The sequence below is a fragment of the Centropristis striata genome, chromosome 6 (assembly GCF_030273125.1).
Source record: "Centropristis striata isolate RG_2023a ecotype Rhode Island chromosome 6, C.striata_1.0, whole genome shotgun sequence".
NCBI classification, from domain to species: Eukaryota; Metazoa; Chordata; class Actinopteri; order Perciformes; family Serranidae; genus Centropristis; species Centropristis striata.
Window position 1 is genome coordinate 7,498,065 of NC_081522.1, and position 27,898 is coordinate 7,525,962.

The following is a 27,898-nucleotide window of genomic DNA, read 5'->3' on the forward strand; positions in this document are numbered from 1 at the left end:
CGCACCTTCTCCACGCCGTTTTTCCTCTCAGTCGACAGCCAGGACGAGAAGCCCAGCTCCCTGCCACATCAAGCCGACAGCGGCGCTCTAATCATCCCAAACACGAGATGATACGGGAGGGTTGTGGAGGGATTATCCATGCGACCTGTTGTTGGTACACAACAGAGGCACCCCCAAATCCTCTGCCATTGTGCTGGACCGTCCATGCGCCGGGCGGACGGGCGAGCTCAGCCGGGCGGTGCTTCGTCAGCGGGTTCCCGTCAGACGGTGCAGTTTCTGGGCTGCTGATGGGACGCTGCTACTGGATGGAGATAGCTGGGTCCGGACAGCACGCATAGCATCTGTGCAACGCAATGTAGCCAACACATTGGTTCACCAGCGTCAAGTCACAGCCAGTTCAACTATACAACCACCGCTCACACCTTTCAAAATAAAATGGGAGGAATACGGTCAATGTCAGTATTTCCAACAGAGGAATGTAGCCTATATGTCTATATAGTCTATATTTATATTGCGGTTAGTTTTAATTACTTTTTACCCTTGAATTTTTCCGTATTTTACTGCTGTTGGAATCATTTCCTGCAAAATGTTTGTAGTAAGCCTGCAATGCCTCTATCTTTCGTGTTTGTTGTTTTGATTATCAATTTCACTAAACTTGACATTCGGCTATTTATTTAATTTAACAAAGCTTTTTAATTGTATAATTAAATAAATATATTCGTTATTATTACGTTGAACTACTTTCAGCCAAGTTGGCATTCTTCTTCTAAAATTAAATATCTTGAAACAATTTGAATTAATATTTGCCTTACAATTCTTAATCACAACACGTATTTTATCAGATACATTCTAGGTATTTTGACATATGATTAAGGCTATATTATTATTAAAGCATTTGAATTCTAAACTGTGCTATAAATGCTTGAATGCCAGTTTTAGCTTTAGTCGAGCCTAGTCTTTTTTTTTTTTGTATTGTTCATAGCCCAATCATGATTTTAAAAAAATGCCTCAAGGGGCGTTAATATGGACCAAATAAATCTTCTTTTTGGATACAATAGCGATACACGCCTTTATTTTGAAGACGGGTTCGCATAGTTTCCGGTTTGACTCTAACTGTATGTGCAGTGACCATTGAGGCTGTGACACAAAACTGAGATTCCCTCTGGTGACAGGATGATGATGATGCTGCTGCTGCTGCTGCTGCTGTAAAATCTATTCATTTTTATTTTTTTATTTATTTATTTATTTAACGAGGAGTAGGAGGGACGGAGAGCAGAGACCGGAAGCCCGGTGGCTTCCAGATGTTACAGCATTTCAAGCCAAATAAGATCTGCTGCCGTGAGAGGCGGAAATCTCTCCGTTATCACAGATCACAACTAAACCAGAATGGCAAAATAAAAAAATAACTGACTTGCTTTAATCGTGCTCAAACCAAGAACCTAAAGTTAAGAATATTAAAAGACAATCTAATAATTTTAGCATAAAACTGAAAGATATTTAAATGCCAATGATTTCTCGAGATAAGATAGCCTAATTAAAAGACATAATGTATTATTCTCACAACGGGGAAATTGCAAAACAACATATACAATTTAAAATCATACATCGTTTATAGAAATCATAGTTTAGATTAAAACATAATTGTTCACAATGCTGATTTATTACTGTAACTTAATATAATCATAAATGTCTCATTATTAAAGTAAAACTGTCTTTACTGCTGACTTAACTTTATCATAATCTCTGCAGCACACTATTATACACTTATTATTATTATTATTATTATTATTATTATTAGGCTATTGTTGTTGTTGTTGTTGTTGTTGTTGTTGTTGTTGGTGTTGTTGGTGTTGTTGTAGTGCAGTAAAAGTAGTAGGTTCCTGCACCAAACCTGTTTGTTACCTGTCAAATTAAAGTTTCCTTCAGATGTAGCCACTAAGAAACCAGGAAACCAACCATATGGATCAGGCTTAATGGCCTTTTGTGTGTGTGTCAGTTAGTTTGAAGCAAATTGATTTAAATTTATTGAGGAATATGCCAAATGTCTATATGAGCACAAAATAAAGACTCATCTAAAACACAGGGCTAAAGATGAGGTAATAAGATATCATCACCCTGTTAAAATAACTCAGTTTTGCAGGAAACACAAAAAACTTCATGACATTTATTGATCATTTCACTCAAAAAGGATGAAACAAAGGATGGCTATTGGCATAGTAATAACACTGTGTGTAAATTATGTAACAAGAGAAATAAATGACTTAGGCAATTTTTTGAACATGCCTTTGTGACTTAAGCAAGATATGGTAACACAAGCCTGTCAGAAACATGACATGACAAGTATCATGAGCATTAATGTTACTTCAAAGTGTCATTAATGTTAATTTAATGTCATGTTTATGACATGCTCATGTCACTCTTATGTAGACACCTTAGAGCATGGGTCTCAAACTCGCGGCCCGCGGGCCAATTGCGGCCCTCGTCACGATATTTTGTGGCCCCCACCTTGATATGAAAGTTTAATGTGAGTTTTATATGAATGACACTTTACTGTGTTGTGTGTGGAAGGTCCCTTTTATTACTTTTTTTGGGTAATTTTGTCTTTTTTAATAATTTTGTTTCTTTTTTGGTAATTGTGTGTCTTTTTTAAATAATTTTGTGACTCTTTTTAGTAATTTTTTTTTTTTCTGTCATTTTGTGTCTTTTTGGTCACTTTGTGTATTTTTTGGGGGTCATTTTGTGTATTTTTTTGGTCATTTTGTGTCTTTTTAACGTAATGTAGTGTTTTTTCAGTCATTTTGTCTTTTTTTGTAACTTTGTGTCTTTTTTTGGTCATTTTGATACTGCCTCCAGCGGCCCCCAGGTAATTTGAGTTTGAGATCCCTGCCTTAGAGTAAAGTGTCACCAATATTAGTGCCAACAATAAAACACTGATAAACTAAACTGATAACTAAACAATCTCCCTCTAGCTCTTCTTTGCTGGGTTCATATCTGATGCCTATGAATGTGGCAAAATGTCAAAGAAGTGATGATCAACTGAGGATGTAGGCGATTTGACAAAAAAAACATGACAATTTTCACAAAAAATGATTTAGGCGACTATTTTAACAGTGTGACGATATAAGAGATAATATGACTGTCACGTGATTTTTGAGCTGACGATGACGTCAGACGTGGGGCGGGTCCTCTTGGTGTAGTCCACTTCCTGCTTCTCTGCCCTGGTTTCGACTGAACAGCTGCATCAGCCCTTTATCCGACGAAAGACACAATGTCACATCAAACAGGCATTCAAGGTAGATACTTTTTCTCTTCTTCCAATCTGTCAGCCGTTGTGGATTTTGTTTATGCAAGTGTGTGATTCCCGAGCGGGCTTTAAATATCTGCAACAATTCATTGCAACAAGAAGCTAGCGTCAAGTTAGCTAGCCACTCCTAGCTAGCTTAGAGCTACCGTGATGTGTGAGATCAGCGGTGCCCTGTCTGGGCACATTTAGGACTGTGAGACATAATCCCTGAGCATTTTGCCAGTTTTGGCCACCAAAAGCACAGCTACTCCATGTTTTTTTTTGTCAGAATAGTGCAAAAGCCTTTTAAACCGGAGCTTTTTCTAGCATAATTCCTACAAGGTTAGTTTAGCATTTTAAATGGATGGGCGACGCCTTCATTTAAACAAACTGCTGGCCTGGTAGACCGACCCATAAATATATGAATAGCACTGGCACAACTAATACTGTGTTATTATAAAAATGGGCTTTAGTAGGGCGTGACGTCCTGTTGTATATGTAGCACCGCTGAAATGTTTACAGTGTGTTTTGAGGTCATATAACGTGCAAATTATGTGAGTTAATTATATATAGAGAGTGATGCAGCCTTTACGTGTCCCTGCTAAAGTTCAGAACTCTAAGATTATTTTTTACATTCGTGCAGTGTCTAATACATGGCCCATTCTAAGTAAAACTTCTTCCATTACACATACATGTCTAAAGCTGACTTGACTCTACATGTAGAGAAGAGCCAATATTCTTGAAAGGACAAAACCCTGTGGTAGTGATTATGTAATGTATCATAGTATTTAACCGTTTACCTCCTGTCTGCATTCAAGGGAACTGTTCCTTCCTGCCTAAGTCGTCTGTAACAGAATCCGCAGTCAAATTGCAACCATACATGGATTTGTTGTTGGACTTGTTCCCCAATTTTGACAGGGTTTTCAGATACGAAAACTGCAAAGTCATTGTATGAAAACTCGATAATGTACTGGTTTCAATAGTAATTTGATATCTGTTTTCTAGTGCCTGGTTGTGCTTTCAGTCACATCTGTAGTGAGTTGTTGTGAAATGTTTCTGAACAAAAACATTTATTTTTGCTGCACAGTTCAAGGACCAAATTGCTTCTTGACTTAAAGTCTGTTTAGAGACAAAATAAAAGAGGTACTAGAGATATAATTCTATGTTATTTGTTTAATGTCTAACATCTGTATGCATTCACTAGATTAACAAAGCTTTTAGGTAGAAATTTTAATCCAGGGCTTAAAATGACCATGTTAGCAAGATTGAATTGTTGTCTGAAATATCAGGAGACTGACCCTTTCTCTGTCTTTTCTCAGCGGGTAACGACGTAAAGGATGCCTTTGCCAATGCCAAGAGCGGAGACCAATATCGGGTCATAAAGATTGTAATTGAGAATGGTAAGCAGTGTCCCAGAGTTTGTTTACAATTTCGTCTGCCAAGAAAACACTTAACTTATTCTTCTACCTAAACTTCTACTGAGGCTGACATCAGAATGTCAACATGACTAACAAGTCTACGCACTGCTGAAATATTTGTTGCTCACATCTGCCTTCCAGAGCAGCTGACTGTGGGCGCTACCAAGAAAGCATCAAAGAAGTGGGACCAGGAGTATGATTCTCTCTTGCTGCCCCTCCTCGAGGATGAGTTGCCCTGCTACATTCTGTACCGGCTGGACTCCACTAACAACCAGGGTCACGAGTGGGTCTTCCTGTCCTGGTCACCAGACCGCTCTAATGTAAGAAAACCAAGTCCAGAACAGCTTTAATGAATAGCTTTCCATACTTCACGGCATTTGCCCTCCTCTGCTTGCAGTATCAGATGGGTGGGGTTACCACATCAAGGCAGCAATTCTTCGTAGGCTGGCTGAAAAACTGGATAAATGTGGACAACAGTGCATTCTTTATTTCCTAACAGACCTTATGAAATCTAAACACGGGTGGATTATGGTGCTTTCCGAATAACATGATGCTTAGTATAAACCTCCCATCTCTGATTTAATATGCACCCTCTTTAGGTAATATAGGCTTGCTAAGCTGTGTTTTTATCCTTGTCATGCAAATGAGCAAACTTGTTGAGCCACCTGTGAGATGGAGTCACTGGTTCACAAAAGCCATGACAAATAGACAAACAAATTTTGTTTCTGTAGCAGTGGAAAGAGGAATGTTGCATATAGTGGTCAATGCCAAAATAAAGTGCCATGCAGGATATTTGCAGCACTCTAACTGCATGGTGGAAGTAAGCTCAAATTCACTTTGTGACAGACATAACAGAGTTTAACATTCCTGCCCTCTTTCTCAAAGCACATTGCTTCGAGTTGAGACTTGTCTGGAAATTGCAAAATTCTTTCACAACCAGTGCATGCTGCAGCCTTGGTTGGCTGAATTGGTCTAGTTTGTTGTTGTTTTTTTTATTTAATATTTGAACTTTATTTATACAGCCTCAAGTAAAAAGTAAATAAATTATGTTCATAACATGAATGCCTCTTTTTCCGTCCGATATTTTCTTCATTATTTCTATAAGAAACGGTATAAAACGCTAAAAACATAGCAGGAAGCCAGAAGAAAAAGATAACTAAATGGAATTTAAAGCTCAGAAGCTACTTGAAACAACCATGTAACATAATGACAAAATCCATTAAACTTATTACTTTGAGTTTGCTAAATAATAAAGCTTCTCCAACTTTTCTTCATATCCTCAACAGGTGCGACATAAAATGTTATATGCTGCTACCAGAGCCACCGTGAAGAAAGAGTTTGGAGGCGGACACATCAAGAACGAAATTTTCGCCACCCTAAAGGTCGGTCTTACAGCAGCAACACTTAAAGTGATGTGAAAAGCTCTTTTATGACCTCAAGCTTAAGTCACAAACCTGACTTCAGTCAAACAAACTTCAGTCTTGTACATTTATGACAACTGACATGAGACATGATGTATTAGTGAGTCAGTATGTTGCTGTATGATGTGTGATTGTGCTGCTTTTTGCCCCTCAGGAAGAAATGAGTCTCAGCGGATACAGGAAATATCTGACTTCGCAGGCTGCTCCCCTGCCCCTCACTGCTGCAGAGGAGGAACTGAGACAGATTAGACTAAACGAGGTGCAAAAACACACACACATGCAAACATACAAGCAATGAGAAGAAATGTGGATTTTTGGAAATACTTTTCAGTTGTTTTCAATGTTAGGAAAATGTTTGAAATCAAATATATTCCCTGAGGAATGGTTCATTTTTTAACATAATCTGGTTGTGTTCACTCATCCTCTGCTGATGCCTGACTGGAAATTAGCAAGCAGTAAATAATCACAATCAAAACAAAAGTTATTTTGAACAGCTGATGAAATATTGAAAGTGATAATATACATTGATTGCCCTGGGTATAAAGGAATTATGTAAACTCTTTTTTTTGCAGTTGCATTTACAATCACTTAAGTCTGATGATAAAAGCTTCAAGAGTTCTGTCAAAGTTTTGAGATGATCTAAGAGGAAATAATGCTCTTCAACTGTGTACACACAGACCACCACATGTTGACAAGTTGAAAGGTGTGAGTCTGTTCTAAAGTTGGTGTGAACTGAAAAGAGGTGACACTACGTCATCCTTACAGAAATAGCTTACCTCAGCTCACAGCAGCGATCATAATCACATCTCCTGTGTGTGTGTGTGAGATATAAATCCCACCAGAAACAGTGCCGAGTATCAATGAAGGCCATCCTTCCACACAGCACAAGGTCAGCAGCAGTGCAAGTGTGCATATGCTTGCCCGGCAGTATCAACACAGTGCAAAGATGCTGATGCATGAGAACAGCAGGATGTTGGCAGAGATGAATCTATTAGGTTTGGACGGCACACACCCATAGCTCTATAAAGATTCCTGTTTACTGCAGCCATAAACCTGACTCGGCAACAAAGTGGTTAAAGAAGAGCTCTTAATGAGTGTTGAAATCTATTATTTTCATGTCAGGAGAGCTACACGCAAATGTGAATGCTCTGTAGGTTTGAGTACTTGTGCAGTGATTCTGCAAGGGTTGCAGGTGAGCTGTATCATTGTGATTTGCCTTTGTTTTTTTTTGCAGAGATAAGATAAAGAAATACTGTAATGTGATATCCTGCATGCTGCTAATGACGCCAGCAGTGTTTGCACTGCTGATGTGAAGGGCTTTCAGGCTGTGCCAGATGGACTCCACCAGAGAGAAAAAAACAGCATCTGAAGTTTAACTTTTCAGACTTTGTGCGAGTGTTCGTAGAAATTAACCTAATGAACTGTTGTTATTTTTTGAGAAACTGCCTATTCTAATTGCTGCTCCCTCAGCCTGCCACACAAACAAGAACTGTCTCTCTTACCATATAAGGAAATACTTTGAGTAGAGCAGTCCCTCTCTAAAGTATGGTCAATTAAAAGCAGCAGAGAAAATGGGTAGTGAGGTTTGTGCTCGTCCCACTTGACCAGCTGTTGAAGGGAGATAATATACCATTAATCTGTACCGCCTAGATGAAAAAGAGGCTTTGAAATATTTATCATTACTGCGCCTTGGAGACTGCCTGACTTTTACTAAGCAGATGGATAAAAGACCCGCAATCCTTTTTGGTATGCGAGGTAGCTACATCGGAAGCTCAATCATGTTTGCACGGCATTTCATTTTGTGGGAACAGGGCTCTAAAAATAGATGCAATCCATCAGTGTAATCCCCCCCAGCATTTCCAGTTTTCTGTGTGATTTCGTGGCGGCGCCTTGTCGCTGTCGATACAAGCACCTCATGTAATCATCATGCTCCTGCATTGAAGCTGCTTATTGCACTTGTAAACCTTTTTTGCTTTCTGATGACTGAAAGGAAGAATGTTTGTTGTATTTCACTAACCAACAAGTCATTTTCATGAGTGGAAACCTCTTGACTGATCATTGATTTTTTTTCCTCCTTTGTGACTGAATTTAAAAACCAGGGCTGTTTTAAAGAGTAAAACTTGTTTTGCCCATAACTTATAGCAGCCAGCATGTCAACATAATGTGGTCATGTGGTATCTGGTGTGTGTATTGTGAACACAATAAGTCAAGAACATGATCAAAACCACATATTTACTATTCCCGTTTTTGAGTCAGCAATTCATTTGAGTGTTTGAGCATGTTTCTCCATAAATATGCCTATTAATAAAGAGCTAACTTTTTATGTTCTAATTGTTCCATTTAGGTTTTTTAGGTTTTATTTTATTTGCACAGTTAGAATTACATAAAATGACAAAGATAACATATAATGTAAAGTGCAGGGAGAGGCAGAAAACCCAGATGGGCTTATTTAAAGCCTCCACCTAAAATTTCATTAGAAAGTAATAAACTGATAATAGAAAAAACAAATGTATAACATCAACAAGTTATAATGACAATAACAAAAACAATTAAAAACAAAAATGAACATGTTAAAAAAGTATATTTGTGTGTGAACTAGAATTTCAAAACAGCAATTAAATGAGCTTTCAGACATCTTTTGAAGCATTTTACAGAGATGGAGTCCCTTGCCAGATGGGAAAAGGTATTCCACAATTTGGTCCCCCTAAATTGAACAACAACTTGACCTCTGCATGTCAGAAATCTTGGAGGATGAAGATCTAAAGATTGACGTGTTGAATAAGAGTGGATCTGACAATTAAATTTAAAATAAGTCATTATGTGTTAATCGAAAGCTAAAGCTTGGGTTTATGGTTGTTTGTGTGTCTGTGTATTCAGGTGCAGACGGACATCGGCGTGGACACCAAGCAGCAGACTCTGCAGGGAGTGGCCTTCCCTCTTCACGGAGAGGCTGTTGCAGCGCTTGAACGCTTTAGGGACAAAAGAATCAATTACGTACAACTGGTGAGTCCTCCAGAGCAAATCGTTAGTGAGTAGGTGACCTTTGCTGGATCAATAATTTGAATAAGCAAATCAATTGTCTGTCTCTTGTTATATATTGTACGGAGAGATAGACAGGATTTGCTCTTGGTCAGGAGTTGTTTACAGACTGACACAATGAGTTAGTCATTTTGCCCAAAAAGCCTTTGTTCCACTCATTGAAATTCAAAGGGTTCATGTCACAAGATCAGATCAGTGTGAAGTACAAAGGAATAATTGTGCCACTGTTGCTGCTTTGTCTCACTTCCCCTTTGTCTGATATCCTGAAAGCTTTTCAAGACAACAGTATGTTTTGTTCCATTTAACCGGTAAAGGATTACTCCTGATTCCAAAGCAGCATAACATTGCCAAAAGTATCAATACTTTGATGTTTAAAACAATATTATTTCTGTTAATTATACAAACCCCAATGCAAAAAAAGCTGTGAAAATCTTTAAGAATAGTAGTAATGATGTTAATTACTGTTAATATTATTACAAACATGTCGGTATGTGTGTTGCCCTTTTTATACTAGTTGTACTGAAGTTTAAAATGTGTTATCATGACAAACTTGGAGCAGACGATTGAGGGGAGATGTTTGTTTTTTGTCATTCACTGTCCCCGCCTTGATTTTATTATTTGTACTGGATTTCAAAGCAGGAACTTCCCTGTCACAAGGACACGCCACCAATTTTGAGAGTAACCTTTTGTTTCCTTTTTCACCAGCAAGTAGACCTTGAGCAGGAGCTGATTCGGTTGTGCAACACTGAGCCAACAGAGTTGAAAGACCTGCCAATGAGAATCCCTAAAGAATCTCCACGTTACCACTTCTTCCTCTATAAACATTCCCACGAAGGCGACTACTTGGAGTCCACAGGTGAATAGATTCTCACAAGTTACTCGACAAGTTGACACACCCTCTATTATTTCAACTCAGGTACAGTTTTTGTTGTTGCTCTGCATGGTATTTTGTGTTTGCTCCTCTCATTTTTCTTTTTTCCCCCTTGGCAGTCTTCATTTATTCTATGCCCGGGTACAATTGTAGCATCCGAGAGAGGATGCTGTATTCCAGCTGCAAAGGCCCCTTGGTTGACATGGTGGAAAACAATCTCCAGATTGAGATTGAGAAAAAGGTGAGAAACTGATCATGCTAAAAAAGCAGCATACAAATCTTGATCATTTTTGTCTCAGACTTTAAAGGAATAGTTCACTCCCAACCAAGGTTATTATAGTTAACGAAAACTAACAAAATAACGAAAACTAAAATAGAAAAACATATTTGTTAAATGAAATAAAAATAAAAACAAGAGTTTTTTTAAAAACGATATCTAACTGAAACTGTATTGTGTGGTTACAAAACTCACTAAAATTACAGTGAAAATGTCCTTAGTTTTCGTCTTTGTCAACTTTTTTTCATACATAATTCAGTGTTTCTATTTCAACATGCAGGAACACATGGTAAATATGTTTATTGAGACTGGGATGTTTACACTTCAACCAAAATACAAAACACCCCGAACTGTAAGAGTTAATAACCTTATTGAGGCTAAGATGGATAAACCAAAGGAAATGAAGGCACATACCCATTACAAAAAAACTAAAACTAGCACTAAAACTAATAAAAACTAAACTAAAACTAAGCATTTTCAAAAGATAAACTAAAACTAGCAAACTCACTCTAAAAACTAACTGAATTTGAAAACAAAAATTCACAGCGAAATTAAAACTAAAACTAATGAAAAATCCAAAACTACTATAACCTTGCTCCCAACACATTGCTTTATTTTTTTTTGCTTTATGTATTACTAGCCCCATTATAGCTTGAATTTGTAAAAAAAAAAAAAAATCAAATCTGTTTTGTGTTTTTCTCGCATGCCTCTTGGGTGAGTGAAAAATTCAAAAACTGAAAAAAAAAATGTATGATTTGAGGTAAATTGGGTAAACTCTCACATAACTCCCCCTACTTCTCCAGACTAATGCGGAGGATAATTTATCAGCAACTATTTTCATATGATATTGCAATTTTTGAAGCAAAAATGCAAAAGCTTATCAAATATTTTACTTTGGCATATATAAACTGAACAATTTGAATTTCAACATTGATTTTTTTTAAATAGAAAATGTTATTTGATAAATCAGGAAAATAAGATCACTTTTTTTGTCAAATGACCCTGCTCACTTTGAACCAGGGAGAAAAGCACAGACACAAGACCAAAATCTCTAATGTAAAATAATTAAAACCTGTACAACTCCTTGATGCTGATTGAGAAAATGGTCTTCAAAGTCTATAGGGAAATTTAATTAATGGGGGATTGTGTGTAGTGTGGGTAAAACAGAGTTAAAGATGATATTTGCAACAGGTGGCCATCAAAAAGGTAGAACCTTAATTTAAAAAAGAACATGCATTGTGTTAAAAGTATTTTTAAGTTGATTAGCAAGTTTATGCACTCATGTCTTTTTTTTTTTTGCCGTTTCCCAGTTGGAGATTGACAATGGGGATGAATTGACCAGTGATTTCCTGTACGAGGAGGTGCATCCCAAGCAGCATGTACACAAGCAGGCCTTCGCCAAGCCTAAAGGCCCCCAAGGGAAGAGGGGTATCCGCCGCATCACCCGAGCACCCGCAGATGGAGAAGAGGAGGATTAAACAGACCTCAGCATCAAAACCACCACATCCACCCCGAGCACGTTCCACAGTGGAACATTCCAGCGATGGGGAAAATCATATTTGACACGCTTGTTTAAAAGAATAAGACAACAACTTTAAATTCCCACAAAGTTCACCAGAGACCCAACTATGCACGCCAAGGACAACTGAGCAATGACACATTTCAGAATTTCCATTTGTAGCTCGCCAAATGGAAGCATATTTATGTATGTTAGTACAGTCATAACGATGAATTTACAATGATTCAAAGATGCCCAAACAAAGTGAAGCTTAAGGTTTTTACATTGTTGCCAGCTCTGAGACTTTAAAAGTGTCGGTGTGACTAATGTGAACTTGCGCCAATATGATAAAAAATTCCCTCATTTTGAGTTCACATGCTCAAATTCTTAACTTGCATTCCTTTAAGTCTGTGTCGATTAATGTTTCCGTGTCTAATGTGTTGAACATTTGTGTCCTACTGTCTGCACAATGAGGTGCTCCAAAGCAGAAAAGATATAATTATCCCACTTGTGTCTATTGATTCATTTTAACAGTGCATTTTATATTGGAAAATTGACTTCTTTTTTGATATAACTGTGGTTTACATGAAAAATCATCTGCTGAGAAACTTATTTTTCTATGCAAGTGCTGTAAATGTACATATTGTAGCTGTGTGATGCTCTATGATTAAGAAACAGTCTTGTCTGTTCTGGTGATTGTCTGTGTAGGTGAGGATCACAGTGGAAAGAATGGGCTTCCAGAAATATTCCATCAATACATCTCAGATTTCACTAAGGGGAAGCTGGTCAAACTTTGCTGGTTCCCATACAAGAGGGCACCCACGCAACCGGATAGGAAAGGGAATACTATGAGTACCTTAATAAAATGTTGCCACATCCACTGGTCTACTGATTAATATTAGACAAACTACTAAGCTCACCTCATGTTTGAAGGGAAAATACTTTCTTTCATATTCATAGTGTCATTCTAATAGAAAAAAATCATGTTCGGTCTTATTTGTTTTCTTACAAATCTTTCTTTTAAAGAGGAAAAAATAAAATATTTAAATCACATTTTCTGTCTCATTCATTCATTTTATTTATTTATTTATTTATTTAATTTTACAATAAATACATGTCAAACACTGGGAAGAACAAAAAATGCTGTAGAAAAACTGTAAAAACTAAGCTTCCATCTTAAAAATCTCTATAATTATAGTGAATAATAAAAAAAATGTATATTGTTACAAAAAAAGATGCAGAATTTAATTTGTAAGTGCACCGTGACTGGAGCAGGCTCAGAAATCTTTTCTGAAATGCTATACTTCGCTTTTGACGACTCCTTTAAGCTCCAACAGGACCTGTTAAGACAGATATTAATATTAATAACTAAAATTGACAGTCTAAAATATATATATATATATATATTTAGATTTTTTAAAAGCATTTTCATACAAACCTTACATCAGATACAGGAAATGTAATAATCTAAGCAAATCCAATGCTACATTTATATTTCTCACTTTCTTTAATGGATTCACATCAGAGTTGAAAGAGTATGCATCTTCTGACCTCGACCACGGTCAGTGAAGCCGAATTAACACTCCACTTTTAAATGGTTGCAATAACATATTATCTCTGACGGCAAACTATATTTTCTTTTACTTAAAGGACCAGAGCACCTGCAGCCAGAAACAAGCAGCAAATGTAGAGCTGAACATTTTCTCAAAAAATGCAGAATTTACACTGTAGGGAAGGGTATTGTTAGGATTTTATTTGTACCTTTATCAATACTAATACTCTTACTGATAGTACTCTTGATACCCATCCCTAAGCAATGTGTGCTTATAACAAGCTTCAACCTGTTTTAGGAAAGTACTAAACCTTTTATGAAAATAAAACTATATATTTTGTGTTTCATACAACATCTTCAGTATAGCTTTCATTAGATTTTCCTTGACTCCCTTTATCTGAATCATCAGTGCTCCTGGAGCTGATAATACAGGTTTTTCAAGGTGACTCACAGACAGTAGTGCAGATGCCAACACCGTAGCTTTAACTATATATCTTAATATCTGTCCCGGCTGTACCTGTTTGATTACTGGCCGTCTGTTTTTCCTGTCATGGAGGCAATTACAGGCCAAAGAGTAGACGCTCTCCACCTGGCTCAGCTCCCAGTCCCTCATCTTTTTGTCCAGAAAGTCCTCAAATGTCAGCTCCTCGTCTTCATCATCTATATCGTACCTCATCTCCATCTGGGAGGGAAAATGACACTACAGGTGACTGAGGGCAGTGATTTCCTAAATATGGATTTGCATATTATTATTTGAACAGCAGTTGAAGTTGGAGCATATAATCCACGGAGATGAAACTGGCTCAAATCCTTTCACTCTTTAATGACTACTGATAACCCTTACTAATTAAATACAAAGTCTAATAAGCTGTACTCGTAAACTGCAGCTTGACAGATACACACTGAAAGCCTCTTTTGTGCTGCTCACCAAGAACTGTGGCTCGCGGTTTTCATCGGCTGGCGAGAGTCCAGACAATATTTCTAACAACACCTGTAGATGGCAGAGAGATGGGGTTAATCACATGACTCCGGACGTCAGAAAACCTTTATTACTCCACCATGTGCCAGGCAGCTTCACAGACACTGTAGTGTTTCCACAGCTGTCGTTATAAGAGATATAAGCTGTGTATAGTGCACTGTATGGAAGGTCAGGGTGCTGTATACACTGCTGATCCCATAAATCAGTCAACCAATGTCATACAGTGGATAATATGTTTGACATTTACAGCTACTAACACTGTCCAGCTGTGGCCCTCAACTCATTCTGATCTTTTTAGTAGGTAAAAATGACATATGATACACAAAAGAAAAGCTTTATTTTCACAAATGCGAAGAAATGTATACTATAATATTTATGTCCTCCAATTATGTATGTGTCAGTACTTTGGGAGAACCTTGCACTCAAGTAAACTGCTGAGTTGTGTTTTATTTTTTACATTACAGTTGCAGTTTCTACTTTCCTGACATAATATCTGTGTGTGTGTGTGTGTGTGTGTGTGTGTGTGTGTGTGTGCATGAATTTTGGGTGTGTGTCTCCAGAAAGCTTACCACTCCAAAGCTGAAGACATCAGATTTTGGTGTGATCTCTCCTCTTAACGCCTCAGGTGCCATGTATGCACGGGTACCCACAATCCTCTCTGTCATCATGGTTGTTGACGTCTTCTTGGCCGAAGCTCTCGTCAGCCCAAAGTCTGATATCTTTGCCACAAACGTTTCATCTAAGAGGATATTTGCACTAGGAAGAAGAAGAAAAAAGATCATCTGAACAAATTCAGATATGTCTGCTCATGTCAGAGGAATACTTCCCTGTTTAAGGAAATATGCTTATTAGCTTTCTTGCTGAGAGTTAGATGAGAAGATTGATACCATTCTGGCCAGTAAATATGAGCAGCTGGCTAGCTTAGCTAAGCATAATGACTGGAAACAGGGAGAAGTGGGGAGCCTGGCTTTGCCTGTAGGTAACAAAATTCACCTACTAGTTTCTTACCAATTTACCATAATAAATATTGTTTGTTTAATGTGTATACAAATTTAAAAAATGTCCCAAAATGTCTTATATATATATATAGATATTTTTTTTAATTGTACTCATTTGTGTCATGAATTAGATAAGAAGTTCATGCCCACATTTATGTCCCTCTGTTCAATATAAGCTAAAGACTGACAGAGGTAGCCTGTATCATGTTTGAAAAATCCATACAAAAGAACTGTGGAAACAAAAATAATCCATCTATCTATCTGCTAAGCTAAGCTACCTCCACTGTAAATTCATACTGAACTCACTTGTTCTTGAATGCATTTACATTTAGATTGTTTTTTTTTTTTTGATCAGACCAGATCGGCACAAAATGCATAGTGACTATGTGTAAATGGGGTCTAAAATTCTTCTTTTCATCTAAATCTATACAAAAAGGCGAGTTAGCATAAAACTCCCCAAAACTTTTCCTTCATGAAAAAATAATTTAAATGGCATTAATTATGAGGTAAGACTTCACTTTATGTACCTTTTAACATCTCTGTGGACGTGATGGTTGCTGTGCAGGTACTCTAAGCCTCTCGCTGCCCCTTCAGCTATCAAGGACCTCTGTCGCCAGGACAATGGTAGACTTTCCTCCTAAAAAGGACAAAGACATACAATCCAGTTATACATGGAAAAGCACAACTACCAGAAGTGGTACTAGTCTGCAGTGTAAATGGTGCTTACCGAGCAAGATAGTCGGTCTAGCAAAGAACCATTGGCCATAAGGGCATACACCAAGCATGGGTGCTGGCCATCACAGGAAAATCCAACCATGTCAACCAAGTTTTCATGTTTCAGCCTGTGGAACAAACCAGACCAAGATTTGCAAATACATGAGTCTATGTTGGGCTTGAAGATAGATCAACACCTCAGGAAATGTTCCGTATTGCTTGCTTGCAAAACAAATACTAGCTGTACAAACAGATAAGTTACAATGACAAGTATTTGCATTTAGGGTTTGAGAAAGATCTGTATCAACCAATTACGTTTATTTTCCAATTAGTCATCACAATTATAACATATCTTCTAAATCTGAAGAGATTTGTTGGTCCCATACTTACTACAGGTAGCTTTTCAAAAACTCTTTTAATGATTTCGCTCTCTCAAATTGCATTTCTTTGATTAGGATACTTGCTTCAGAAACAGCTTGTCTGCTCTTGCTAATAAAACATAACAAGGTGGCTATGAGTCGCTCAAAACCAACCCGATTAAAAAGAATGTATAGTGAAGATGAAAACGTACACTTTCAGAGTTTCAATCTCTTGGTTGAACTGAACTCGCAGCTCGTCCAGGGACAGGTCATCCATCTAAATGAGATATCATAAGTTGTGATGTAAAAGATCTGCACAAGTATGAGATTGGCATGAATAGACTTTCACTTACTGGATTGAGCTTTTTCACTGCAACAGGCTTGTCATTAAGGACGCCTTTGTACACAGTGCCAAAGCCTCCCTCTCCGAGTCTTCTGCCACCGTCTGATATGGGCCGGTCATCAAAGTTGCCTGTAATCTGCATCAGCTCATTGTACAAAAAACTGGAGAAACCTAAAGAGGGACACAGAAAATAGCAATTTTAATTGATATGGTACCATTGCTGCCACCTACTGGTCAACCTTTTAAATCACTATTTTCAAAGAAGCAGCATCATTTATAATTTTTGCGTCTCAGGATGTCCGGAACTGGGACAAAACAGCCTTGTTTGGGACCAAATCAGACACAAGGCTTTTTAGCAGTCAGGAGCAGCTTGTTTTAACATTTTTTAATCAGAGTGAAGCATTGCTCTCTTCAGGAGAGCCCTGAAATACTAAAACTCAAAGCATAAAAGTCCAACATCATTGCACCTTTTCCCATTGTCAATCTGATGAACTCTTCACAGATCTTCCCCACATGAGTGAGATATATTTCAATTAAAGTCAAACCATGCATATAGGGGTTTTCAAAACTGAAAATCAGGTTTTTAACTAACAATGATAGATTGTTTAGTCCCATATGCTTCATAATCTCCAAAAAGTACTATGTACATAATAAAAACATGTATACTAGCTACTCTACAGAAGAATGTGTTACCATAACTCATTAAAATATTCTTGAAAATGTGGTTAAAGTTAATTTGAAAAAAGAAAACAAGTGCAACCACCTGTGTGGCCTGGTTCACAGCTCTCCACTGCAGTCTGTGGCTGCAGATCAGAGCTGTCAGGTGTTGGTGTGTGCTCTGTTATGTGCTCTGTCTCTTCCAGAGGTCTAGTTGGAAGATTGTTGTAATTTGCTACTGCTGGACAGGCAGGCTGTTGCTCTTGTAAGACGGCCTCTTCCACTGTGTGGATAAAGACAAGACATCACAGTAAGTTGATTGAATTTTGATTTGGTGCACAAGTTAAAAGCATGGTCTTAATACCTTAACATTTGTAGTTGTAATTTGCATACCAGGGAGCAGGACACTAGCAGCAGCCAGTAACTTGTGACTCTTCAAGATGTCCACCAGTTCACCCACTGTGCTGTTGGTGGTCCCCCAGTCTGTTAGCAGCTCCACTGTGGGACTTTTACCCTGTGCAACAAGGCCTTCAAATCTCCTGTGAAAATAAGATGGATGGATGGATGGATGGATGGATAGACAGACAGACAGACAGACAGACAGACAGACAGACAGATAGATAGATAGATAGAAATAGTGGAATGGAAGTACATTTACTCAAGTACTGTCCACTTTACACTTCCACTCTACTACATTAATGTGACAAATACATACATACCTACATTTAGATGACAGCTTTAGTTACTTTTCGGGTGAAGATTTAACATGAAAACACATGATTCATTTAAAAATAATTATGCATATTATTTCAATGAAACAGCATATTAAGTAGTTATACTTAGCCATGCAGTATCAACATTAAATGTCTGCTTACATAAATGCATCAATAATAATGTTAATCCAATATTATATTTGGGATATGTGCATTTCAATTAGATAGATAGATAGATAGATAGATAGATGGATAGATGGATAGATAGATAGATAGATAGATAGATAGATAGATAGATGGATAGATGGATAGATAGATAGATAGATAGATAGATAGATGGATAGATACCTCACATGATGCTGAGAGTACCTCCACTCCCCACTCGGCTTCCGTATGGAGCCAATAAGTTCTCTCCACCTGTCTTGAGGGTCCAAAAAGTCGGACAACTTACGAAGTGAACTATACCTGAGGTTACGGATGTAAGTAGCGGAAGTTACTGAGTTGTTCATTCTGCGACAAAAATACTGACACGACCTGTGTTTGAATCTGTCAGATATACTTTCATGGTTTACGAATAACAGCGCCGCAATGAGCGTTAATTTCTCGCCATTTAATACACCTGTGAGAGCAGGAACGGCTGTTTTTCTCACAGTTTGGTAAAATGTGTTTTTCCGAGATTGAGCAACTTCCCGTAACGTAACACAACAGGCCTGTCCCACTCTGAAGTCTCCACCTTCAATGCGGAAATCACAAGCAGAGATTTAATAATAACAACAAGGTGACGTTACAGTCCGTGTCCTGTGTGCTCTCCGGATGTCGGGAAAAGCATTAAGTATCCTTTCTATGGATGTGTGTCTTTTATTTTTGGACAAAGGAGCAGAAAGAGAAACAGAAAGACAAATAGAGATCCTAAGCTTTCCTTTTAGCTCACACTGTAGCTTGTAGTGTAACAGTGTCCTCTAGTGGACAACGATGAGAATTAATTTTTCATACTGAACACAGTAGTTATGCTAGATGTCTGAAGGGCAGAAGTGGAAAAAAAGGGCACCAGCTGCAAAATGTGGTGCACACATAAAGTTTTCCAGCATGTTTCAGCCTATCACTGCATCATGTCCTCTTAATTCTAAGGCCACCCTAGAGGGCACGTTCTCATGTTTTCTCCATTTAAAGGCACCCTGAGGGGAACTTCATCACATTTTTCCATTCATATGCACCCATGAAAGACACTTTATCACATTCTCTCCACTGGAAGGGGATCCTAGGGAGGATTTTATCATGTTTTCTCCCTAGAGGACACTTTGTTATGTATTATCTACCATGGAGGGATCCAAGAGGGCCCTTTTCTAGGGTTCTTTTTGTCTTTTCGAACATGCGGGCACCAAGGGGGTGGTTACTCCCACCTGCCCCTCTCCTGAATCCACCACTGACTAAAGATGTAGGTTAAGAAAAATTGCAGATTCCAGTCAGCTTTGATTCTACTTTTTTGTGGAAAGTTCATTCTAATTTTCTAATTGAAGCAGGTAAGAATGGGTTAATTACTCTCTGAGTAGGTCAGTTGGTTCAGCTAAAACTGCTGGCAACATACACCAAACACATGACAGGAGAAAAAAACACAGAGACTCATTCTCTCTTTCTCTTTCTGTTGGCAGTACCTGATCGATTTAACCTCCATGGATGTGGATTAATAATTATGGGTGTGACCAGCTGAATAGAAGCAGGTAAGACCTGGACAACACTGCACATTTGCTTCCTGAGCAGGGGTCAGCTGGTTTATCTAAAACTGATGGCCATGCTGGCAAAGCACACTCAAAACATGACAGGAGAAAAACCTCTCAGACTCACTCTCCTCTTTCAAACCTTTAAGCTGCATGAAACAAACAACCTCATCTAACCCAACTTGTGTCATTGGCAAAATGGCAAACAATGGAAGTATTTGCTCCAAAGTGCTTAGAGTACCTTTTTTCTTCTATGTGTGGCAGAAATAGTTGATCTGTTTATGGTGTGTTAGTTGCTATTTACACTGTGTTTGTTGAACTGTGATCAGTTCCATGTGGACTGGAGGGCCTGGCTGTCTGGCTGGATGGGTGGGGTACTGAGTTGTGAGTTGTGAGTTGTGAGGTGTGTGTGTGTGTGTGTGTGTGTGTGTGTGTGTGTGTGTGTGTGTGTGTGTGTGAAGAATACTCTATTTGTAAAACTAAGCATGTGAAACCATTTTCAATAGAGTGAAATCAAACACTAAAACCAAGCAGACACGTAAAACAATATTTTTGTCCAAAGCCACGTTAGCAGCTATGACACTGTGTTCTGAGCTATGATAGAATGTTAACATGCGTATAACAATGCTTACATGCTTATATTTACCAGGTGTAATGTTTGCCATCATTTAGCATGTTAGTACACTAACATTTGCTTATAAGCATTAATTACATGTTTGCCAGATTGTAAATATGATGTTAAATTAAGTATGTAGTGAGTGTGAGACATGCCCGAACATATTCTAGATAAGTAAGATTTTCTGAGTTTGTGGCATGAGTTCACTCTGTACAATCAACTTCCCTACAATGAATTGCATTTATTCAGACTCTGCAGAGATTATGAGCCAGGCTAAAAGCTGTTATTATGCCTTTCTATTGAATTTTAATATTTTTTCAGGCGAGAAAGTAATCATTTAGATTTCCAATATGTGGTTTAAACAAATAAAGGGAAATTTCCTGCACCTTTTTTCTTGAGATGTGATAGCGGATAGCTGCTGGTTAAGTCCTGCTGTCATGTGACTTGAGTATACTTCAGTGTGAACAGTGTGTTGGTAATAGTTCATGAGGTATCCCAATAAGTGGAGATGACTTTAGTTGTGCAGGCATTTGGTCATGAACTAAATAGAAATGTTGACCTGAGGATGATGCGAAGGTAAAAAAAAACAGGACATCATCAAAGTTGTTACGATTCATCCTTAAGTGGACATGAATTTGTGTACACTGTAAAAACAAACCTGTTGTTTTTACGGTAAAAAAACGGCAGCTGTGGTTGCCAGAACTTTACCGTAATAAATACGGTGCAACTTTTTGTAATATTACAATAAAATTGTATTAGCACTGTTGATTTCCCGTTTAAGATTGCCATTTTAGTCCATATTTTAGCATAAAAACAAAAAGTTTTTCCATCAAAAGAAACGCTGCTCTGCCATATAACTGACAAGAAACACTTTATAAATGACAAATTTTTCCCTTAGATATTACAGTATATTTCTGTTGGAGATATGGTGTTTAGTACATTTAACAGTGAAAAAAAGTATTTTTTACCAAAAAGAAATGCAAAAATGACGGCTTGTATATATATTACAGTATATTTTTTCCATGACAAACATGGTGCCAGTGTATTTTACAGTGGAGTAATGTATTTTTTTTTTAAATGTAATACTTAATACTGTTTTGGCTGATATAAACATTTACGATGTTTCATTGTTACTGAAACTGAATTAACCCATTTATCATTTTATGGTCTTTAACTGTCATGATTTAGCAGTTTTTCACTGTAAAATCTAAAGACATTTTTTACAGTGTATGAAATTTCATGAGAATCCATCCAATAGTTTTTGAGATATTTCAGTCTGGTGTGGTGGACATTGCTATCCACTCAAAAGTTGTATCCTGCTTGAGTTGCTATTGAACTCTTTGAGTATGTTCATCTCCATAAATGGGTCACAATGTCCGACCTTACTTTGTATGAAGATACAATAATTTATTTCATCTAACTCTTGTTCTTTTGGACAAACTGATGTAATCTAATAAAAAATACCCAACAAAAACATACAAGCTGATATAAAAACACAGCTAAAACTATTTAGTCATCTGGAAACTGACAACATTTTTTAAATAATATTGTTATGTGTGATTGTTTCTTTGGAGAGCAGTTTGAAGTTAGTGGAAACACTGACCCAAAGCATATGTCCGTCTGACGCAGCAGCAACAGACATCGCCCACAACACACGCAAAAACAATCTTTTAATGTCATATTCAATTTTAACAAAATTTTTGATGAGTCCTGATGACAACAAGCGATTTTTATGTGATTTTTCACAGCTGAGCATCATTTCAGTTCATCCTCATCCAAACAATAGAATGATCTAAGCAGAGACAGTGCGCTGTCACGCTCAGGCCTGTTTATTATGTTTTAAGGCAAGGTGGATGACACCAAGCACGATACCCTTCATGATAAAAGCCCTCTTGTAATTCTTTAGTGAGTCATAAACTACATTTTTCCCCTAATGGACTTTTTATATCTTCTGACAATGCTTGCACATGGTCCGAATTACATGAAAAGGAGACTTCACCACATGCGTAAACAAACTGCAATTAACTTATTTTGTATGGAACGGCATAATGAGAGCCATTACTGCAATTGTGGTGGCCAAGAGTGTGTATCCTCTCTATTCCTGATGTTTGATGCAGGCTTTCACAAACATAATCCTGAATTTATGAGCTTAATTGGAGCTCGTCAGTGGTTGTTTTTCATGAAACAAATTTTTTTATGTGTGTATGTTTGTGGGTGCATTTGTGTGACTTCATTAAAAGTGACTGTGTGTATCTGCACATCTGTTCTAGTGTGTCCTTGTCTTCTGTGTGTGTGTGTGTGTGTGTGTGTGTGTGTACAAGTGGGTGTAAACACAAGCCAGAGGGGGTGAGCGGCTAGGTGTAATATTTTAATGTAAAGACATTACCTGGTGCCCAGGGGACCTTCAAAGAAACCTCATGTTGCACCACAAGCTGCTGAGATTAATGCTGTGTGTGTGTGTGTGTGTGTGTGTGTGTTGGTGTCATTGCATCTGCTGGTGTGGGATCACCCTCACACCTGTGCACTTCATATTCTTTGAAGTGTCTAATCGTCTCCTGCATGCCTCCTCTAACCTTAGTGGCAGGATCCCAACACCGCACACACAGTTCACACGCAGAGACAGGGAGCAAGGCCAAACTCTGGGCTCTCCTGTGGTGAGCTGGGAGATGGAGTGAGATGATGTGGAGGACGGAGGGAGGGACTGTGTGAGTAATGAAAAAGAGCAAGAGAGCAGCATGGCCGTTGCAGTGAGGGAGACGAAGGAGCAAAACAAGTGTAAAAAGGAAAAGCAAACAGAAGAAGGACAATAAATATGAGAGAGGAGGAAAGACGGAGGACAAGAGGATCTGATATTAAAGAGGGAGGAAGGTTGCGAGGGAGAGCAGAGAGGGAGGTCCCCTGCAGTTTGGGAACAAGGGCAGAGGGGGGAGAAGTGCCAGAGTGGCTTAAATCACCAGGGAGAAACTCTGCAGGTGGAGGAAGTGATCAGAGGAAGTCATATGATGTCCAGGAAACCTCCAGGGTAAACAAGGACAGATGAGATGAGAGCTGGTACTCGACACAGTAGGCTGAGCGGCTCAGTTTGTGCCTCTCATCTATTATCATTACATGTGTGTCACAGAGAGGAGTCTGTTTTGAACCTGGTCTCACAGAAATCCGTGAAATAGCCACGGATTCGCTTAACTTAAAATCTGTGGAATAGCCACGGATTCACTCAAATTTCCGTGAAACTGACACGGATTTCGCTACAATGCAAGTTAATATTTTTTCCTATTGGTTTGTTCCAAATCACGTGACTTTTAAGGTCCCGGCGGTCAGAACAAAAAACATGGCGGACAGTTCTCTCCGCAATATATGAAAAAAACAATATTTTGACTTAGTTTCTGCATAAAAATGGATTTTGATCACATTTCTAGCGAGAAATATATGTTTCATTTTCTAAATATTCACTCAGTGAATGTACATAATCACTTTGTATGTTGGAATAGCATCGGGATGTGACTGTCATTAACTTGCATTGTGGCGAAATCCGTGTCAGTTTCACGGAAATTTGAGTGATTCCGTGGCTATTCCACGGATTTTGAGTTAAGTAAATCCGTGGCTATTTCACGGATTCCTGTGAGATCATGTTGTCTGTTTTACACTGTAAAAAAAGATAAACAATAACTACTCAATAAAATTGAGGCAACAGATCGCAGGCAATATTATTAATTAAATCTAATTATATTACAAGTTGAGGTAATAACTTAACAGGAAGTGTCTGTCAATTAAAAACGGACTAAATCTATTGTGTTAGATTCATTCAAAATTCTCTTGATTTAGAATTACATACACAAAAAGATATTTAATGTGATCAAAATAAGTAGATTCTATCTCAAACATTTTTATATTAAAGTTACTTAAACAACTGCCTCAAAATCAAGGATGCATTTATATTTAATACATTTTATCAAATATTTTAAGTAAAATGAAATGACTACAGAATAATTTATAACAGTGTACTGGCAATCTTTTAAAAGGCTAGTTTTTGAAGGTATTACCTAAATCTTCGAAGATTCTTCTGATTATCTGGACCCCAAAATATTCAGTTTGCTGCAGTTTTTTCACAAGTAGAAACTAATATGTTAATCCATATCAGAAGTATCCTACCCAATTTATACAACAAAAGAAAAATATAAATGCGAAAAAAAAATATGAAAATGGAAAATTATCGAAAATGGCATCAATATAAATATGAAGAGTTCAATAAAATAAAAACAATTTTTAAAATGAGTTCAAAACCAGTTTGATTTAAATTTGTTTGAGTGCACAATAAAACATTATTTGTTAAAAAATATATCTTTAAGATTTTTATTTTTATTTTTTTAATTTTAGATATCAAAACAACCTAACACCATAACCACCTTGAATTATATATAATGAGACTTACAATACATACAATGTATATTACAATGGTAAACCATTGGTAATATTTATAAAATATAAATATTTATTTGCAGCAAACATATTTTGCATTTATTCAAGGATTTTGGAAACGCCCAAATATGCATTTAGTGTTAGTATTGTAGAAGAATTTTCTTGATTTTTGAAAATTGACAACAGATATTTATTCAATCAAGCAAATCATTTTAAGCAAAAGGATACTGAAGAGCATTGAAATACATTTGTACAGTAAAAGTAAGCAAGCAAGGTAGAAAAAAGAGATGCTTAGCTCTTTGTTTTCACCTTTAAGACAAGCATAAGCACAACTGGCCCTGCATTGTGTTTATTATTATGTCCTCTCAGGCTGAACACTAAGGCCTCTAAGTAATAAACTGTTTAACACCTTAAATAAGACGGCAAAGCAAGGCTCCCTCTGATGTTTGTCTGCAAGCGTAGCTTTGAGTAATTACTGGCTTCACACAGGTGCATTCAGCTCATTTGTTGAAAACCGGCAGATTTATGTTCACAAGTCAACACCACAGAGGCAATGTGTACAGTTGCTGTGATTAATTAGCAGTCTCGTCGTGTAGTGTAACAGTTCACCCGGCTCATCAGAGGTCTCCCATGTTGGAATTCAAATGAGCCAAATGAATGGGAGGACCCGCTCGGGGAGACAGAGAGGAGCAACAGGGGGTATGGGCACAGCATCAGGCTCCAATAAAGGAGCTTCAATGTATGTCTGTATACCCACTGCCTGTCCATACAAGGCTTTCAGCAGTGTGCCACTGATGGACACAGAGTTCACTGCAGGGAGGCTCCTGTCAAACTGGAACACTGTTGAACCAGTTTAACCTCCTGGGAGTGTACAGCATTTTCTCAGATTTTGTTTTAGAATTAGTTATATTGCTATGGTATTAGAACTTTTATCACTGCACTTACAGTAACATCCATACCCCACTTTAGCATGTTTAGCACCTTTCACAAGATGCTTGTAGTTACCTATGTAACACGTAGAGGGCAGCAGTGGTTTGCAACTACTTATTGTTGACGCATGTGGTCAACATGAACACATGCTGAGATATGCAGAAAACTGGACATGAATCAAACATGAAATTACATTTCTTGAAAATGAAATCATGACACTCCTAGGAAACAAATGTAATGTTGTGTAGGGGTTCATATAATGTGAGGCAATGTGATTCACATCAACCAGAAATTAAAGCAATTTAGGTGTTTTAAAGTACTTACTTACGTACAGCAAGTTGTAATTGCCTCCTCATTTCACTTTTGTGGGCTGTTGCACATCCAGGAAAATATCTGTAGCAGCTGTTTGCTTGTCCAGTCCTTTCCCTGCATGGGCCAATGAAACACACACACGCAAACACACAGACACACAGACACACACACACACACACACACACACACACACACATCAACAGCTCATCAGGAGTCTACTTCTGAGGGATGATCTGGCGGCATCTTGAGTGGCAGCTCGCCGTTGCGTTGCACTCGAGTGGTCACCGACACTGCCTGATTGCAGGAGGTTGCCCTCTCATATTCCCTCAAAAATCTCTGGCCACAATCCCAAAATTATCTGTCCAGCCGAGCGCACCAGCATGAGAAAAAAAAGCCTCCCCTGAAATCTCCTCTGCTTGAAGGCTACTTGTTAGTCGGGTGTATTCTGGGACATCTGGCAAAAAGCCACGAGTCATGCACGCAAGCACCTGAATTTAACACAGCAAGACACGGACACAACTTTTAAATGTATTGCATTTTAATATGAGGATGTCTTCATTCATTAAATACAAAAACATTCTTGATTATAATAGATTTGATTCAACTACTTCTAATTTGTCTCGAAAAGAGATCTGAAACAGTTTTGATCAGATAAAATCAACTTCTCCACAGCCAGAGTTTAAACTCTGATGAGCATTTACCTGGGTGTATGACATACGCTGTAGACCAAAGTGTGAATCAAAATTCACAACTGAAGCCTTTTAGCAATCTGTTTCCACTTTCAGTTGTGCTGACTGCAAGTTAGTCAAGGCCAAGCTGCTGCTGAATGTTACAGGTCCACTGAAAATGAAACCAGTGTATAAATAAAGACAATTGTGATGACTTATAGGCCAGTGTATGTGGACACATTCACCTGTGGACATGTTTTATGATTTTAAAAAAACCATTAGGCTTTACAATGAGATGAATGGATGTGATGAAGGATGATATGACGGGGTTCCTTTCAGGTAACCTTGTTAAACTAAGGTTATTTCAAACTGTTTTCCAAAATGTGCCGGTTTGAGTTAAAGCCAAACTGTTTGTTTGGTTATAGTGGAAGTTGATTCTAGCTTTGTTAGCATATTGTTGAGCTAAGTTTGTTGGCATGTCTGGTTATGATGATCTACCATGGCACAGTCAGGAGTGAGTTGGTCTGAGAGTTTGGAAATGATCCTCTGCCCAGCAGTAATTTGTCAATTTGTGTCTGTTAACCATGATACCAATATCACTGGAGGCATCTGTCAAGGTGGCTAGCATTAGCTTGTTGGGTGTCCTCATCTCAACTATTTCAATCCTAATTTTAACAGAGCTTTTCTGGCTCAATGCCCACACTGTTATAATTATTGATACTGTGGATCAGTAGTTTATGTATTTACTCTATACTGTACTTAAGTACAAAGTTGATGTAATTTTATCACATCCTTAAACGTGTAAATCATAGACTGTATAATGGACGTAACTACTGTGACGTCACCCATTGGTTTGTGGACTGCCCGTTTGAGGCATCCAGTTTTGCGTTACACTCGTCACCGTCTTGTGTTGCCATCTTTGGACCATATTTGGAGTTGAGGAGCGAGAGGGATCTGATGACACTGACAACACACCTCTCTACACCGGCAACCTGACTGAGCAAAGTTGCTGCTAATTCATGTTAGCATTAACTTTAGCATTAACTGGGGTGTTCATTTTGGCTAGCAAAAACAAAATGTATGTTACTTATCTAAGAAAAATGAACAGTGACTCCTTGG

The 27,898-nt window shown here is 37.9% G+C and overlaps 3 protein-coding genes across 3 annotated transcripts in view; 1 reads left to right on the forward strand and 2 right to left on the reverse strand.

Moving 5' to 3' along the window:
• tmem117 (transmembrane protein 117) overlaps positions 1-287 on the reverse strand; it is a 45,825-nt gene extending 45,538 nt beyond the window's left edge. Inside the window, exon 1 of the mRNA XM_059335778.1 lies at positions 6-287. The gene's annotated coding sequence lies outside the window, so the exon portion shown is untranslated. The remainder of the gene's footprint in view (positions 1-5) is intronic.
• A 2,884-nt stretch (positions 288-3,171) lies between these two features.
• LOC131972701 (twinfilin-1-like) lies at positions 3,172-12,280 on the forward strand. Its single transcript, XM_059334374.1, has 9 exons — positions 3,172-3,293; positions 4,603-4,683; positions 4,843-5,021; positions 5,988-6,083; positions 6,277-6,381; positions 9,000-9,125; positions 9,867-10,017; positions 10,152-10,273; positions 11,620-12,280. The coding sequence occupies exons 1-9, from the start codon at positions 3,269-3,271 to the stop codon at positions 11,785-11,787; spliced, it is 1,053 nt and encodes a 350-aa protein (XP_059190357.1). The 5' UTR covers positions 3,172-3,268; the 3' UTR covers positions 11,788-12,280.
• Positions 12,281-12,906: 626 nt separating this feature from the next.
• irak4 (interleukin-1 receptor-associated kinase 4) lies at positions 12,907-19,024 on the reverse strand. Its single transcript, XM_059334372.1, has 11 exons — positions 18,471-19,024; positions 17,803-17,948; positions 17,516-17,692; positions 16,763-16,923; positions 16,622-16,686; positions 16,064-16,178; positions 15,864-15,973; positions 14,908-15,094; positions 14,288-14,350; positions 13,877-14,041; positions 12,907-13,147 (listed from the first exon to the last, which is right to left on the reverse strand). Exons 1-11 carry the CDS (start codon positions 18,629-18,631, stop codon positions 13,106-13,108), a joined length of 1,392 nt encoding a protein of 463 aa, XP_059190355.1. The 5' UTR covers positions 18,632-19,024; the 3' UTR covers positions 12,907-13,105.
• Positions 19,025-27,898: the final 8,874 nt, after the last annotated feature.